We start from the raw sequence: 17,828 nt of genomic DNA, 5'->3' as shown, positions 1-17,828 counted from the left end.
CCAAAAAGTGTATCCCACCATCGGTATTCAGCAACTCTTTTTACCCTTTCCAGAACATGATGAATTTCTTTCACATTATGGAAAACGGTTATTAAAGTTTTTTGTCCATTTCTTTTAGTCCTTTCTAAGATACCAATTAAGTCTTGGTGAAGCAGCAATTGCTTTACCAAAGAGATATTCATTCCAATGGGAGTAGGCAATAAATGAGAGATCAGTGTGTAATTGGACTGTAGAAGGTGATGAGAGATAACTGGAGCTACAAAAGAAAAGTCACATCCTGTAATCTTAGTAAAGTTACAAACACAAAAATTTGAATGATTTTTAGTGCTTATTACTAAATTTTCCACATAAATACTATCGCAAGCAGTTCTCAAGCATGCACAGTCATTGCCTATATATACCAGTACTGTCTCAGGAGTCTCGTTTGGGTGAATTTCAAAATTGCAGACGTTCTGTTCAGTATCTAAACAAATATCTTGAGCTCTGATCGCATTACTTTCACAGATAAACCCCCGTTGTTCTCGAGTAATGCAAGTTTCCAGACTGACAGTTTGCCACTTCCCACTAATTTGACGGGCCCATTCCCTATGCTCGGAAGGATAGAGAACAGCTCCGTCATGATTCAGTCCCAATGAAATGATAGGGAATATTGAATGCACTGAAGCATTGCGTATTGTTAGCACAAAGGCTGTGGCTGTGTTTGTACTGGGGTCGTAGGTAAAATTTACCAGATTCCACCAGGATTGGAATTCCTTTTCAAAATCAATGGCGCTATCCCAAATAATTTTACAAATTTCAGTAGGAAGAATGCCTTTCTCACCTTCCCTTATGATGGAGGCAGCAACTGACTGTATCCATAATTGAGCCTGGATACAGCTGAGGGCAAGAGAAAAGTTACTTTGTGTAGCACCGAGTCCATCAACTATCAATTTGTGATCATTCACATCTACCTTTTCCCAATTTGGTAATATGTTTGACAACAACCACTGTTGGGTTCCCAAAGCCGTTAGGGAGGACTGCAGTGGTTGCCGCAATTTGGTTAAATCCTCGGTTGTGGTAGCCAATTTATTCATTAGTGCTTCCAAATCAATGCTATTCAAAATTCCCAGTCCTGTTCCCACAACACCGGTTATGTCTCTAGTAATTCGTTTTTTAGAGGGGTCCCGCTTTTGCAACCAGGTGATCCATCCTTCAAAAGAGGTTTGTAAGAAAGAGGAACAAGTGGGTTGGACTTCTGAGACATTGTTTTGCATTAACAATTTGACTTGTTTAAGGGACCAGGCTGGATTGAGCAAAATTTGTTGTCGCCCAGTTTTCCTAATTACGTATGGTCCAATTTCAGAAAATTTTGGAGTTAGCATAACTGGCAGTTGGGTAGTAGGTGTTACAACATTGACATCAAGTTCTGCCCAGTATTTGGTATTGTTTTTACCACACATGATTTTATGGGAGGATTGTACAGCAGTTAGGTTTAACCAACATTCCTGGTTTCAAATTTCACAATGTAGAGTATGGTCGTGAGGTCCTATGCCATAGCTGTACACAGATTCGCTGAGGGATCCTTCAGTTAATTTACACCTTATCACGGCATCATCACCTCACATTGCCACAAAGGAAGGGAAAACATTGTGTTCGTTCCGCACTAGGGAGGTGCTTATGCCATGGTATGTAATTATTGGAGTAAGTGTGGGTTTAGTCATAGCATTAATTTTGAATCTGAAAATTAGACCCTTCAGACCAGACTTATCAGCTGGATCATTCTGCCAGTTACAGGTTACATAGGTAGATTTAGTCAAAGTGAAATTATACCAACAGTCAGCGGGTTCATCTCTACAAAGCTTGGTGATTTCAATATTGTTGGTACTGGGGTCTAGAGTGTAATTACCAACATTGTGCTGGTGACAACACAATATGAGAGGGGTTTGTTTATTACAGGACCATGCTGTGGTGGGACAGAGTTTTGCTGTGATGTTAGGATGCAAGTTGCTTGCCACGTCTGGTTCTAGCAGATTACCGGCAATTGCAATGGTGGAAGATTTCTCGTGAAGGGACTTTTCCACTTTCCTGCATCCTACCTTAATTTCCTCACCAATTGTTCCAGTTAATGCTCTAGCCCAGTCGTCTCTGTCCCAGACCCAGTCACTTGCACAATATACCTCAGAGTCATGCAGCACCACGGTTGCTAGGTTTGGGCGACGATCTCTGGGATAGGGTCCTAGAGTACTGGTGTACCTGATGGTTGCTTCAGACCATGGCCAGTCAGTCGGGATTTGGCTGAGGAGTTGAGGTAGGATGCAGAGAAGGATCAACAGTGTTATCATGGTTTTCCTGGTTTTCATGTCCAATGACGTTCTTTCTGTGAAAATAGACACAACAGAGTCTGCCACCAAGCGGAAGGAGATTAAAATGATGGAACAATCCAGTTGGTGCTTATTCTAAGTTCCTTTCCCATGGCATTGGTGGCAACCCATGATTTTTCATTCAGGGGGGTTTTTAGTACTAGTGGTACCTCTCCAACGGTGGGGAGGTCCACTAGAACAGGTTGCCCAGGATAGTGTGCTGGATTCTTGGGGTCATTTGTTCCCCGTAGTACACGAATTAGGTTAGGAGCTTTTGGACAAAAGGCAGTCATTTTGGGACAACTGTTAACTCCCCATCTGTCATTAATACCTTTTACAACTTTCCAAAGCCGTAAGTCCCAGCCAGTCTCTTGGGGTCTAAGGAGTCGTTTCAAGAGACCATTTGTTCTTTCTACAATCCCGTTAGCTTGGGGATAGTAAGGGGTGTGAAAAACCGATTTTATTCCTTTATTCTTTGCCCAATCTTGTACCACTTTAGCAGTGAAATGGGACCCATTGTCAGATTGAATTTCCTGCGGTTTTGGAAAAGTTCCAAACCATTCCTGCAATGCTTTAACAGTATTTTCTCCTGGAGCTCTTTTGAACGCCTCGGCTTGGACTAACCCAGATATTATCTCTACTCCTACCAATACAAAGTTCTTATCACTTGATTTCCTAAAAGGACCAATATAGTCTACCTGCCACACGTCCCATAAACCTTTATCATCTCTTAAGTGCAGAGGGTCATCTTCCAAAGGATGTCTTTCTAAGCGTTTGCGACATTGCTCGCAGGCCGATATACATGTTTTACACATTTCTCTGGTGACAGGCCAACCACGGGCAAGAGCTTCTTTGTACAGATCTTTTGCACCTGTGTGCTGTCTTTTTGCATGCAACCATTCTAACAAATGCTCCCAATCCTCTGTGATCTGCTCCTTTTTAAGTGGGCTCAATCTAGCAAGTTCATCGACTACGTTGTTCCAGTCCCCAGCTAGATTACCATCTGTTTGATGAGAAGCTACCCACCCTACAGAAAAATTTCCTTGATCTGCAATGTCTAGAATTTCCTGCCATTTTTCCTTTTGCCATACTGGAATTCTGTTAACTTCCCAATTATTTTGTTGCCAGAAAGGAAGCCACTCAGTACATCCCTTAAACACGGCATAGGAGTCAGTATAAATACACACAGGAGAGGTATTCTGCTTTTCATGTTGGAAAACACTCCAGACAGCTATTAGCTCACCAACCTGAGCACCGCCTTCTCCTTCTGTGATGATTCATTCACCGGAGGAAGTGTGGAGGGCAACTGCTCTGTATTTCCACAGCTTTCCCTCTCTTTTAGCAGAAGCATCGGTGAACCAAGAATTTGTTGACTGTTCGGGGGAGAAGGGTGGAGCAACCTTAATTGACAAGATGGGTTTGTCTTGGTTGCTAGCCAAACTCAGTCTCTTGTATTGCCAAATTTTTTACCGCTCCTTCTGTTACCATGAAGATGTTACAGTAATGCTCTATCTGGGCATACCATTTCCTAACTGTGGCCCTCTGGGCCACCCCGTCAGGAGGAGGGTTTCCAGTAGTAACCATTTTAATGACTTTGAAAGGGCCTCGCAATACAATGGGTTGCTGTCGTGTAAATTTTTCAACTTCTATGAGAGTTAAGCTAACCACAAAAAGCCCTTTTTCCCAGGTAGTATATCTTTTTTCAGCATCTTTAAAACCACGGGAATAAAAACCAACAGGCCTTGTAGGGCCTTCTGGGCCCCGTTGCCATACGTGTACTGACAATCCTGAGATGGCAAACCCCCATTCTACCTGGAAAGGATCTGTGGGATGAATAGGACCCAAGGCTTGGTGAGCTGTAGCTTCAAATATCAGTAACTGCAGTGCTTCTTCCTGTGAAGGAGTCCAATCCCATTTTACCCCTTTCCTCAGCAAGTCGTAAAGAGGTCTAGCAATAATTGAAAAATAAGGGATATGTTTTCTCCAAAAGACTAACAATCCTAAAGCTTGTTGAAGATCTTTTCTGGATTCAGGCATTTTAATATGATCTAAAGATGTTATGGTATCAGGTGGAATGCATGTCATGCCTCCTTTCCACCAAATTCCTAGAAATTTTACTTCGTGAGAGGGCTTCTGAATTTTTTCTGAGGGAATTTGTAAGTCCAGGCTTTCTAAAGGGGAGATTATTTTCTGTTGGGTATCCCCCACTACTTCTGTTTCATCTCCTCCCACAAGAATATAATCAATGTATTGTTATACAGCTACATTGTCAGGTGTGGGTAATTTTTCTAGTTCTTGTGCTAGAGAGTGATGGGCTAAAGTGGGAGAGTGTTTATACCCTTGGGGAAGCCTCGTGAATGTGTACTGCTGACCTTCCCAAGTGAAAGCAAAGTGGTCCCTATCTTCTTCTTGTAAAGGTATCATGAAAAACATGTCTTTGACATCAATAGTGGCCATGATAGAGTGGGCTTTTTCTTGAATGGAAGTTATTAATTCAGCTAAATTAGGGACTGCTGCTGTGAGAGGTTCTGTGTTGGCATTAAGCCTGAGAAAGTCTACAGTTAACCTCCACTTCCCATTAGGTTTTCGGACAGGCCATACAGGAGAATTGAAAGGAGAATGAGCATTTATTACTACTCCTTGGTCTCGTAATTCCTGTATCACAGGTTTGATCCCTTTTTTGGCACCAGACAGAAGGGGGTATTGTTTTACATTAGTGATTTTACTGAATGGTAAATGAGGAGCAACTTGTAGTAGTCTAATATTGAGATATGGTGTGCCAAAAGACCAAAGACAACCGTTATCATCTTCCCACTGTCTACCGGCAAGAACATCCATTCCTAGTAAGTTGTTTGGGATGTCACCAATTACTAGTTTGATAACTAACTGATTATCTTCCCCAGGCAGAAAAATTTTTACTAAAGCAATATCCATAACTTCTGTGGTACCTAAGGCATTGAGGACAAAATATCATTTTCTGTTTGGAAAGATTCCACATTTCTGGGCAGTTATGTTTGTTAGTGCTGAAATTTGGGCTCCAGTATCAACTACAAAAGTAATAAACAACCTTTTAGGACCAACAATTGCTGTTATTAATAAATCTCCATTTTCAGGATTTCGGGTGAGTGATCTTAGAAAAAACCAATTACCCCCGCCCCTCTGCCCACCTAAGAGAGACGGAGATTTTAGTTTCCCTGGTTCGGGAGTTGTTTTGGCTCTAGTCCCACAGGTTGAAGTGAAGAAAGCTTTGGCTCACTGCCCAGAGTCTGTGGGGAACAATGATTTGGCTCAGTGCCTGGAGCTTGTGGAGAAGAATTTTTAGGTTCCACTGCAAAATTTTGTACAACTGGGGGAGCACTAGGCTGAACAGTTAGATGAGATGCAGTAGTTTTGGAGCAAGGCCAATTTAAAACTATTTTTGTAAGTGTTGTGGGCTGGCGAGGTTTAGAAATTTTTCCCATTATTATGTTAAGCTAGCCGGGATGGCTCCCCTATTAGCCGTTAAGAGCTGAAGACAAAGGAATGGCTGGAGCAGCCTGATGGCTCCATTAGGGAAAGGTGGAGTCCTGCTTTTGTCCTTCGGCGAGTAGGAGGAACTCTCGCAGCTCGCCGGCGGAGGAGAGAGGTTGTTTCTTCTCCGTGTTTCTTCCCCGCTGGACTCGGACTGCAAAAGCTTCCTGCTTCCTCTGAACAACTGGGAACTGGGACGCCCATGGTGAGCAGAGTTCTTTCCTCAACTTTTCTTCTACCTGGGACGGCGCTGCCGCCTCGCCCCCTGCTCCTGCAGCAGCCGCGACTGAGAGGCTGCCCTGCCCTGCTCCATCTCGACTGTGCGGACGAGGAGAGCCATCGGTGACTTGAAAAAGGGACTGAGACTGTTTCGTTCTGTTCTGTCACTGTGTTTTTTTGTTCTCTTTCATATAGCTGATGCTGTTTTTGTTTGTCTAGTAAATATATCAGTAAAGAACTGTTATTCCCAACCTATACCTTTTTTGCCTGAGAGTTCCTGAATTTCCTTTTCCTGGCAATACTGTCCCTTTAAACCAGGACAGATCTTGGCACCCAACGTGGGGCACGAGGTTAAGGAATAACAGTTCTTCAGTTGCCTGAGATTGTCTTTTTGTGTGCTAGCAACATGTGGTCCAGCAACATGTGGTCCAGTTTAATCTGGTTTGGGCTGCACGTGTTCATACATGTATATCTCCCATTTGCAAACCCTTACATAAGCATGGACCCTGTAACTAAGGCTACTGTGACTGTTATCGAACTTGCTTTATGGGTTGATAAGGTGAGGAATTCATGGATTTTTAACTTCCTTTGGACGGCGGGTACATGGATTCAGGGATACCACACACTAAATGCATGTTTTTGGGATTACTTTAATAATGGCACCTACTGTGAGGGAATAACACCAGGGGAAATTTTCTCCCAACCCCTCACCCAAATTTTTGGGTCTACCCCACCAGTTTTTGAAGGGTTCAGATTTCCTCTGAATGCTAATGATATCGTACAGTGGCTGGTGTTGCTGATAGTCTTGTCCTATTTAACATTAAGAGATAAGGGGGGATTGAGCTGGATAACAACTCTGATACCTACTCCAGGAAATAGGGATGCTGCCCCAGAGCCTGACCCTGCCCCAGAGACTAGGGATGCTACCACAGAGCCTGACCCTGCCCCAGAGACTAGGGATGCTGCCACAGAGCCTGACCCTGCCCCACAGCCCACCTCAGAAAGAAACCACCCGGAGTGGGTGGGGCTTCTAGTGAAGCAGATGAGTGAGATGGGCCAGATGATGAAGGAGTACCTCTCCCCAGCTGGTGAGAAGCCCTGCCATAAAGGGGGAGAATCCAGTGATGCTGTAGTGGAACCCATAGGTGTTACATCTGCCCAGGGTCCAGCTGAATTGCAAGGGCACTCACAGCCAGCAGCAGTCGCCCCTGTAGAAACTAGGAAGTCTAAAATGAAAACAAGGCACCTAGACAAAGAGGACCAGAGAGGAGGGCCCTCACAACCAGCAGGGGAGCCAGAGGTTGAAATCATCACTGAGTCCCTGTCTTATGAAAATCTCCGCAATCTGCGGAAAGATATTGCACGACGGGGCTGGGAGGCTTTGACAACTTGGTTACTTCGGGTCTGGGACCTTATGGGTACAGGTGTGCACTTGGATGGTACAGAGGCAAGGAATTTGGGATCCTTGTCCCAGGACTCAGGTGTGGACCAGATATTCGTAAGGGAGCCAGGCCCACTTCCCCTCTGGGAGCGGCTTTTAATGAGTGTAAGAGAGAGGTTTGTCAACAAAGAAAGAATGCAGGAGTACCATAATAGAATGCATTGGAAAACCGTTGAGGAAGGGATCCAACAGCTGAGAGAGGTGGCGGTACTGGAGGTACTCTTTGGGAGGGATGGACAGCATGACAATGACCCTGACAAGGTCAGGTGCACAGGGCACATGCTGTGGAATCTGGCAAACCGAGGGCCATCTCAATACACCACCTTCATTGCAATGATTAATGCTGATGAGCACCGAGAAACAGTGAGCTCTGTTGCTAACAAGCTTAGGGATTTTCACAGTATGATGAATGGCGTAGTGCAGGCCCAGGTTTCTTCCGTGGTCCAGGAGGTGAGGGGGATGAGGGAGGAGATGAAGGAGGTGAGGGGGATGAGAGGTGACATAAGTGAGATGAGGGAGGAGATCAGGAAGATCAAGGCAGCACCAGTGCGAGCCTCATACCCCAAGGTTACAGCCCAACGCCCCCCAGCTAGTGGAAGAGGGTACACCCCACGAGCTGACCTATGGTTTTTCCTGCGTGACCATGGGGAAGACATGGGAAAATGGGATGGGAAACCCACTTCTGTCTTGGCAGCACGGGTGCGTCAACTCAGGGAGGGAAATGCTAACCGAGGGAGCTACACTAAAGTGAAGGTAGCCTCAACCTCCCATGACCAAGGTGCTGGGCATTACAGAAGGGAGGATGATCTGTCAGACCCACTTGAAGGAACCTCCACTATGTATGTTCAGGAAAGGAATAATAGCCAGGGCTAGAGGGGCCCTGCCTCTAGCCAGGGAGAGGCACGGGATAACAGAGTCTATTGGATGGTGTGGGTCCGATGGCCTGGCACATCAGAACCACAAGAATACAGGGTATTAGTTGATACTGGTTCACAATGCACTCTAATACCATCAGAACATGTGGGGGAAGAGCGTGTTTCCATTGTTGGGGTGACGGGGGGATCACAGGAATTGTCTTTGCTGGAAGCTGAGGTGAGCCTGACAGGGGAGGGGTGGCAGAAACATCCGATTGTAACTGGCCCAGAGGCACCGCCCATTCTAGGCATAGACTTTCTCAGGAGTGGCTATTACAAAGACCCAAAGGGATACAGATGGGCTTTTGGAATAGCTGCTGTAGCGGTAGAGGGCATTAAGCAGTTGAACACCTTGCCTGGACTGTCAGAAAGCCCATCTGCAGTGGGACTCCTGAAGGTGGAAGAGCAACGAGTGCCAATTGCCACCTCAACAGTGCACCGCCGGCAGTACCGGACGAATCGAGATGCCGTGATCCCCATCCACAAGATGATCCGTGAGCTGGAGAGCCAAGGGGTGGTCAGCAAAACCCACTCACCCTTCAACAGCCCCATCTGGCCCGTGCGCAAGTCTGATGGAGAATGGAGATTGACTGTGGACTATCGTGCGTTGAACGAAGTGACTCCACCACTGAGCGCTGCCATGCCAGACATGCTGGAGCTCCAGTACGAGCTGGAGTCCAAGGCAGCAAGGTGGTATGCCACCATTGACATTGCCAACGCATTTTTCTCCATTCCCCTGGCAGCAGAGTGCAGGCCTCAGTTTGCCTTTACATGGAGGGGCGTGCAGTACACCTGGAATCGTCTGCCCCAGGGGTGGAAACACAGCCCCACCATCTGTCATGGACTGATCCAGGCTGCACTGGAAAAGGGTGAGGCTCCAGAACACCTGCAATACATAGATGACATCATTGTGTGGGGGAACACGGCAGTGGAGGTATTTGAGAAAGGAGAAAAGATCATACAGATTCTGCTGAGAGCCGGCTTTGCCATTAAAAAGAGCAAAGTCAAAGGACCTGCCCGAGAGATCCAGTTCCTGGGAGTAAAGTGGCAAGATGGACGGCGCCAGATCCCCACTGAGGTCATCAATAAGATCACCGCGATGTCTCCACCAACCAACAAGAAGGAAACACAAGCTTTCCTAGGTGCCATAGGCTTTTGGAGAATGCACATTCCTGAGTACAGCCAGATTGTGAGCCCTCTCTACCTGGTCACCCGTAAGAAGAACGATTTCCACTGGGGTGCTGAGCAGCAGCAAGCCTTTGCCCAGATCAAGCAGGAGATCGCTCATGCAGTAGCCCTTGGCCCAGTCAGGACGGGACCAGAGGTGAAGAATGTGCTTTATTCTGCAGCCGGGAACCATGGCTTGTCCTGGAGCCTTTGGCAGAAGGTGGCTGGGGAGACTCGAGGCCGACCTCTGGGATTCTGGAGCCGGAGCTACAGAGGGTCTGAAGCCAACTACACTCCCACAGAGAAGGAGATCTTGGCTGCCTATGAAGGAGTCCAAGCTGCCTCAGAGGTGATTGGGACGGAAGCACAACTCCTCCTGGCACCCCGACTACCAGTGCTGGGGTGGATGTTCAAAGGAAAGGTTCCCTCTACCCACCACGCCACCGACGCCACATGGAGCAAGTGGATTGCCCTCATCACGCAACGCGCCCGCATCGGAAACCCAAATCGCCCTGGGATTTTGGAGATAATTACGAACTGGCCAGAAGGTGAAAATTTTGGTCTCGCCGATGACGAGGAGCAAGAACAAGTGAGCCGTGCTGAGGAAGCCCCACCATATAACCAACTGCCAGCAGATGAAACATGCTACGCTCTTTTCACCGACGGCTCCTGCCGCATCGTGGGGATGAACCGGAAGTGGAAAGCAGCCGTATGGAGCCCCACACGACAGGTTGCACAAGCTACCGAAGGAGAAGGTGGATCAAGTCAATTTGCTGAACTCAAAGCTGTTCAGCTGGCCCTGGACATTGCTGAAAGAGAGAAGTGGCCAAAGCTCTACCTTTATACTGACTCGTGGATGGTAGCCAATGCTCTGTGGGGTTGGCTGGAAAGGTGGAAAAAGGCAAACTGGCAACGTAGGGGAAAACCAATCTGGGCTGCCGACGAGTGGAAAGACATTGCCACCCGGGTAGAGAAGCTACCTGTGAAAGTTCGTCATGTGGATGCCCATGTCCCCAAGAGTCGGGCTAATGAGGAACACCGACACAACGAGCAGGTTGATCAGGCCTCAAAGATAGAGGTGTCAAAAATAGACTTGGATTGGCAACACAAGGGAGAATTGTTCCTGGCTCGATGGGCCCATGACGCCTCAGGTCATCAGGGCAGAGATGCCACGTATAAGTGGGCACGAGACCGAGGGGTGGATCTAACCATGGACAGTATCTCTCAAGTTATCCATGACTGTGAGACGTGCGCTGCCATCAAACAGGCCAAGTGAGTGAAGCCCCTCTGGTATGGTGGGCGTTGGTCCAAATATAAGTACGGGGAGGCCTGGCAGATTGACTACATCACACTGCCTCAGACCCGCCAAGGCAAGCGCTACGTGCTGACCATGGTGGAAGCCACCACTGGATGGTTGGAGACCTACCCTGTGCCTCACGCCACTGCTCGGAACACCATCCTGGGCCTTGAGAAACAGGTCCTTTGGAGGCATGGTACCCCTGAAAGAATTGAGTCAGACAACGGGACTCATTTCAAGAACAGCCTCATAAACAGCTGGGCTAGGGAACACGGCATTGAGTGGGTGTACCACATCCCCTACCATGCACCTGCAGCTGGGAAGGTCGAACGGTGCAATGGCCTGCTTAAAACCACCTTGAAGGCACTTGGTGGGGGGACTTTCAAGAACTGGGACAGTAATCTACCAAAGGCCACATGGTTAGTGAATACCCGAGGTTCCACTAACCGAGCAGGCCCTGCCCAATCTGAGCTCTTGGGAACACCAGATGGGGATAAGGTTCCAGTGGTACACATGAGAGGTATGCTAGGGAAAACTGTTTGGGTGAACTCTGCCTCCAGCAAAGACAATCCTGTCCGTGGGGTGGTTTTTGCTCAAGGACCAGGTTGTACCTGGTGGGTGATGCAAAAGGATGGAGAAACCCGATGCATACCCCAAGGAGACCTTGTTCTAGGGTGAACTATCTATGATACTGTGTCTGTAACTGCATGTATGTATGTAATTTAAAGGTTCTAATTTAATGTAGTATGTTAGCATGGAAAATATTTGGGGTGGATAATGTTGTGGGCTGTCGAGGTTTAGAAATTTTTCCCATTATTATGTTAAGCTAGCCGGGATGGCTCCCCTATTAGCCGTTAAGAGCTGAAGACAAAGGAATGGCTGGAGCAGCCTGATGGCTCCATTAGGGAAAGGTGGAGTCCTGCTTTTGTCCTTCCGAAGTAGGAGGAACTCTCGGGAGTAGGAGAACTCTCGCAGCTCGGCAGAGGAGAGAGGTTGTTTCTTCTCCGTGTTTCTTCCCCGCTGGACTCGGACTGCAAAAGCTTCCTGCTTCCTCTGAACAACTGGGAACTAGGACGCCCACGGTGAGCAGAGTTCTTTCCTCACCTTTTCTTCTACCTGGGACGGCGCTGCCGCCTCGCCCCCCTGCTTCTGCAGCAGCTGCGACTGAGAGGCTGCCCTGCCCTGTTTGCATCTCAACTGTGCGGACGAGGAGAGCCATCGGTGACTGGAAAAAGGGACCGAGACTGTTTCGTTCTGTTCTGTCACTGGGGTTTTTTTTGTTCTCTTTCATATAGCTGATGCTGTTTTTGTTTGTCTAGTAAATATATCAGTAAATAACTGTTATTCCCAACCTATACCTTTTTTGCCTGAGAGTTCCTGAATTTCCTTTTCCTGGCAATACTGTCCCCTTAAACCAGGACAGTAAGTTTATCTAGAGTTAAAACATCCATAATTTCTTTGGGAACTCCTTTCTTTATCCCCACACCCCATCAATATTGTCTAGAAGAGAGTTGTTTCACTTTATCTGATGTGGCGTGTGAAGGAGAAAAGAATCGAACTCCCTTTATTCTTTCTAATTTTTCTTCAGGGAATTTTACAGGTCCATATTTTCTACTATAATTTAGTAGTTCTTCAGCCACTTCACTCCATGTCCAAACTCTACCTTCACTATTAGGAGAATTTAATTGCGAACCAGGAAGTTGCTGTGGAGAAGTATTGTATGGGGAAGAGTCAAGAGAACTGAGTGGTTCGCTTGAATTACCCAAAAACCTTTCAAGTCTTTCGACAGGGGAAATGGCTGCAATGGTTTTTTGAAGGAGAATTGCTGTGAGTTTAAGTGATTCAGGGAGACCACGGATTAAGGGGGTCATGATTTCAGATTTTACCGGTAATTGCATAGGAGATTCAGAACCAATAATTAATTTTCTTTCGTGAATCATTTGCAAACAAGCAGCCTTTTGGATGTTTTCTAGAAGTTGGTTGGAGGTACCAGTTAAAGCTATAGGCTCCCCTCTTTCTAAGGGGTTGAGTCCGCCTGCCCAATAGGCTGCACGCTGAGTTAAAGACCATGGGTAGCGTTTACCTCCAGTTGTCAAGAAAACTCTATGACCCCAGTACCCACTAGCTTCTTGTTCTGATAGTTGAATATAATCTCCCCCCAAGAGAGACACTCGGAAAACATATTCAGTTTCGGACTCATGAGGGAGTCACCTGTACTCCTTTTTTAATTTAGCTAGTTCGGTGGGAGTGTACGGGGTTTCTTTGGAGGATATATGTCGGTCAGTGTTGTCACGGTTGAGATAATCATATTGTGTTTTTATTACAGGTCTCAGTTTAGGACAACAATATTCTCCACAGTTTTTCATAAAAGTTAGTTCCTTTTGAGGATAGATTTGTCTGATATGAACAGTTTCCTTCTCCTCTATTTCTTGAGGTGAATCATTATGTTTAATATTGCTGGTGCGTTCCCTATTTAGAGCAAATTTTAGAGAACGATTTTCATTCCTCAGAACATGATTCTCACTCCTCTCCTTGTTTAATTGTTTTTGTAATATTTCTACTAAGTCAATAGCTGTTTGTTCCTGATTATTTTGCTTAAGAGGGGTTTCTACCGCAGCAGTAAGACATGCCCCCAAAACCGAGCAGAGGATGGTTTTATTCCTGCCCAGTTTAAGTTTTGTATTATGTTCTAAAGAGTTTATTCTATCAATCACATTTTCTAAATTGAACCAGTTGTTGTATGCCCATTCTTCCCCCCCTTTTGATGGTTTGGAATTGTATTTAGCTAGCAAAGCATAAAATGCAGCATTAACTTCTGAACTATGATTTTCACTCATTTTTTTGAGTTAGTGAAGTAGAACTACTATAAGAAAACTAGTAATTTAAATCACACTCAGGCTTAAACTATCCGGAGAAAAAGAAAAGAAGCAGAAATTACACACACATACAAGTTACGCAGGAAGCACTCTTTCCTCAAGCAAAGTCAATACAAAACATATAACAACAGGAAAAACGTGCACCACTTAAACCCTCACCCTGAGTGGAATAGTTAGTGCAGTACCCTTCCCGACTTCAAGGAAGGCTCAAAGACAATACAAACATAGCTAGACGCTCACCCTGAGTCGAATAGCCTGCACAGCACCCTTCCTAACTTCACGGAAGGCTAAAATCACAATAACTGGCACTACCAAACCCTCACCCTGAGTGGAATGGCTAGTGTATCAAGAAAAGACAATGGACAACACATTCATACACATCCTGCGTAGTACTCTTCCTACTAACATTTAGCAAGAGAGGTAATATTACTTTCAAACAAGAATAAAGAGGAGGAATGATACAGTCATGCCATTTGCACCAAGTGGTCTTTTGTGATTTTTCTGCAGACAGAGCCCTCAAACGAGTGTAGGGATGCTTTGATCACCTAGGTGTGTGCAGTCTGTGGGAAATCTGAAATGTCCCCCTTGCTTTCTAGACAAGCTCACCCCTTTCGAGGTGGTCAGCTAGGTGCGGTTGGAGCAAGACGTCCTTCCCCTGTTACAGAATACACACAACCAGCAGCCCTTCTGTCTGTCAGAAAACCTGTCTGACTACGCCAATTAATGTCACGGTCCACACAACCTGAGTGGGGGTCGTGATGGTTCGTTCAACCGCAGGGTGCAAAGGACAACAGCAAGAGACTAAGGTTTTGTTCAGCAACAAGCAGCAAAGCAATTTATTGAGGGTCAACAATTCAGTTTTGGGATAATGGTGAGAAGGAGAGAGATAAAAAGATGACGAAGTAGGAAGGGAGAGACAGACAGAGAGACAGAGACAGAGACAGAGAAAGAGAAAGAGAAAGAGAAAGAGAAAGAGAAAGAGAAAGAGAAAGAGAAAGAGGGACAGAGACAGAGAGACAGAAAGACAGAGGGACAGAGAGACAGAGAGAGACAGACAGACAGAGAGACAGAGAATAGGGGGGAATAGCTACCAACAGATGAGACATTCTCAGGTCATCCAGCGATGTCTTCCATCCATGGGGAGAAAGAAGTCTCCGAAGGTCTCTTCTGAGGGTGATAATTTTATAGTCCATTTCAAGGCGAGGGGCCGCTGGCCAAAAGGTGGGAAAATTTATGGACCATTGTGAGAGTGAGGCCTGTTGATTCAGCTGCAGAGAGTACGGTTCAGCCTGCACCTGCTAGGGCACGGTGCACCGTAACGAATACAGCACACAACCAGGCTCAGTCCATTAGAACATCCGCCTTGGCGTAGCTTCAGCGGCTCCAGCCTGGAACGAGTGGTGGGGGTCTCAAGGTCTCAGTCACTGACGATGATTGTGAGGCAAAATCAGGCAATCTTCAGACCGACCCTTACAGGGGGAAGCGGGGAGAAGCGGGGAGAAGCGGGGAGAAGTGGCATGGCGGCCACCAGCCGGGGAGTAGCGGGGAAGGAGGGAGCTGCCGCCACTGGCCTGGCACTAACCGTGCGGGGAGGCAGGGAGGGAGCTGCCACCGCCGGCTCCGGACCGGCGCTAACTGTGTGGAGAGGGAGGGAGGGAGCCACCGTTGCAAGCTCCGGATCGGCGCTAACTGCGCGGGGACAGAGGGACCCGCTGCTGCTGGCCCAGCGCGAACTGCGCAGGGAAGGAGGGAGGGAGCTGCCGCCGACGACTCCAGACCGGCGCTAACCGTGCAGGGACGGAGGAAGCCACCAGCTCCAGCCCAGCGCGAATTGCGCGGGGAGGGAGGGAGCCACCACCACCGGCTCCAGCCTGGCGCAAGCCGCGTGGGTAAGGAGGGATGGAGCTGCTGGCCCGGTACGAGCCGCGGCCACCCTGAGCTGCGCTTCACCAGCCAGCACCACGGACAGGCGAGAGCGCCAAGGCCCCCGTCACGGGGAGGGCGCCTGGGGCTGCGTTTAAAGACTACGCCAATCAGTGAAAAATGTTTGCAATTTGAGCACCTGCCAGTAAACCCTTTGATTGCGCAATTCCATTACTATTTCGTTACTTTGTTGCGCGTGGCACAGCTCCTCACTGAAAAAAAAAAAGTGCGCCTTATAGTCCGGTGCGCCTTATATAATGTACAAAGTTGCGAAATTTACCGGCTCACGGAGGTGCGCCTTATAGTCTAGTGTGCCTTATGGTCGTGAAATTACTGTACTGTAATTGTTTTTCTGTTTCTGTTAAGACATCCAACAACAGCTGAAGATCCGACCAGTCAGGTTGATGCTGTTTAATCATAAATTTTAATTTTCTTGCAATACCTATTGGGTCACTCGGATAACATTTAGCAATCTTTTCTCAGGCCTCTAAATCCATTGGAGAAAAAGGAATTCTAACATTGTTTTCCCTTCAGGGCTCACCGCCTCTCTCAAAGGTGCTTGTATAATTTCTTTGGTTTTTTTCCGAGTCTGAGATGCTGTAAGACCCTTTAGAGAGGACTTCTCTCCCTCACTGTCACTGCTGAGCAGTGGGAGAGATTTAGGAGTAACTGCAGTAGTCGGAGTAGGGGATAGAGCTGAACTTGAAACAGAGACCAGAGTTGATTCAGCTGTGCTCAAAGCTGGAGCTGGAGTTGAAATAGTGATTGCTTTAATTGGAGTGGGGGATGCAACATAGGCTGGAGTTCAGATAGAAATCTCAGGAGGTGGAACGAGAGCTGGAGTAACTGGAGCGGGGGATGGAACACAAGCTGGAGTTTGGATAGAAATTTCAGGAGGTGGAATAAGAGCCGGAGCTGGAGTAACCGCAGTTAGCTTCTTTTCAGAAGTAGAAGGTAAAGTGGGAGCTGAGGTTAATAACCGAGCCAAATTTGCTTTTGCCCTCACCTCCCTCTGCCTTCTAGGGCGTGGTTCAAACAAATTCCCCAATTCTTGCTCCAGAGGGTAAGCTGGATACACCTTATCAAGGTGTGTGCAGCGTTGATTTATGGAGCATGTTCTACAACATCGTTTTAACTTAGCCTTGTTGTCTTTTTCTAAAGCCAATACCAAGGGGTCAGAGGGGGCTCCGAGTTCACAATGTCTCTGCCACTCAGGGTGATTCCGGAGGGAAAAAAAAACGTATCAGCATAGGTCACCTCCTCCTACTTCTGTTCCATCTTAAAAATAACATAAGCTGTAACAATGTCTCATAATGTAAAAATACAGCTGAGGGCCACCTGGAGCCCCCCTCAAGCTTATAAAGTGGCCACCACTGTGTACAAAATTTAACAATGATCTTTTGGTTCTCTGTACCACCATACCCTATTAGCTCCTTCCAATGTGCCAAAATGCATCCTAAAGGACTAGTTTTAGGGATCTCTTTACCCTGGTTAGTTTCCATCACTCCTCCTTAACAAAACTAGTACTCTGCTTTAATTCTTATTATCTCATCCTTTGCTCCTTGTTTTGTTTCCACTCGAACCCAGTTTCACAGATACTTACAGTCCTTTCCAAGTCTTTTTCTTGCACAGCCCACAGCTCAGGTACTAAACGTGACTTTGCACTTACCAGCTTTAGGATTTTTGGCTCTAAATCAGATAAATCAAGGAGCTGTTGTTTATACTGGGCACATCTGCTGAGCTGGTTAGCAAAAGAACAACACTAATGTCCTGCTCAATTTTTACACTGCAACAGCAACTAGGCACAATGCCAACCCCTAAACGCAACAAAAATGGTAGGAAAATTCCCACAAATACAAGCTATTCCATTCACTTTTTCTTGATTTTCTAAATTTTCCACAGCCTGTTATTCCCAATCTCAAAGCCACAAGTCCCCCAGATGTCAGATATAAACCTTCTAAATATATTCTCTTATTTCCCCTGTCTCTCCACCAGTTTTCTGAATTCACAAACTCCCATGAGTCAAGCCCAAACCATGGAGGTAAAGAAATTTCTTCTATTTGTCTAGCCAGATTGAATCTCAGACTGAAGTTACCCTTATTCTGATTCTAACAATCTACAAACGCAGCCTCCATACTTAAA

General features: G+C 46.7%; 1 protein-coding gene across 1 annotated transcript in view; it reads right to left on the bottom strand.

The window, feature by feature from the left end:
• The window catches only part of LOC117005032, a 182,790-nt gene that overhangs the window by 15,789 nt on the left and 149,173 nt on the right, over positions 1 to 17,828 (bottom strand). Inside the window, exon 5 of the mRNA XM_042780134.1 lies at positions 356 to 2,356. Coding sequence (XP_042636068.1) covers positions 356 to 1,439 — 1,084 coding nt within the window. The 5' untranslated portion in view covers positions 1,440 to 2,356. The remainder of the gene's footprint in view (positions 1 to 355; positions 2,357 to 17,828) is intronic.

The sequence above is a fragment of the Catharus ustulatus genome, chromosome W (assembly GCF_009819885.2).
Source record: "Catharus ustulatus isolate bCatUst1 chromosome W, bCatUst1.pri.v2, whole genome shotgun sequence".
Lineage (NCBI taxonomy): Eukaryota > Metazoa > Chordata > Aves > Passeriformes > Turdidae > Catharus > Catharus ustulatus.
The sequence above is the reverse complement of the archived record's forward strand: the minus strand, read 5'-3'. Positions and strand labels throughout refer to the sequence as shown.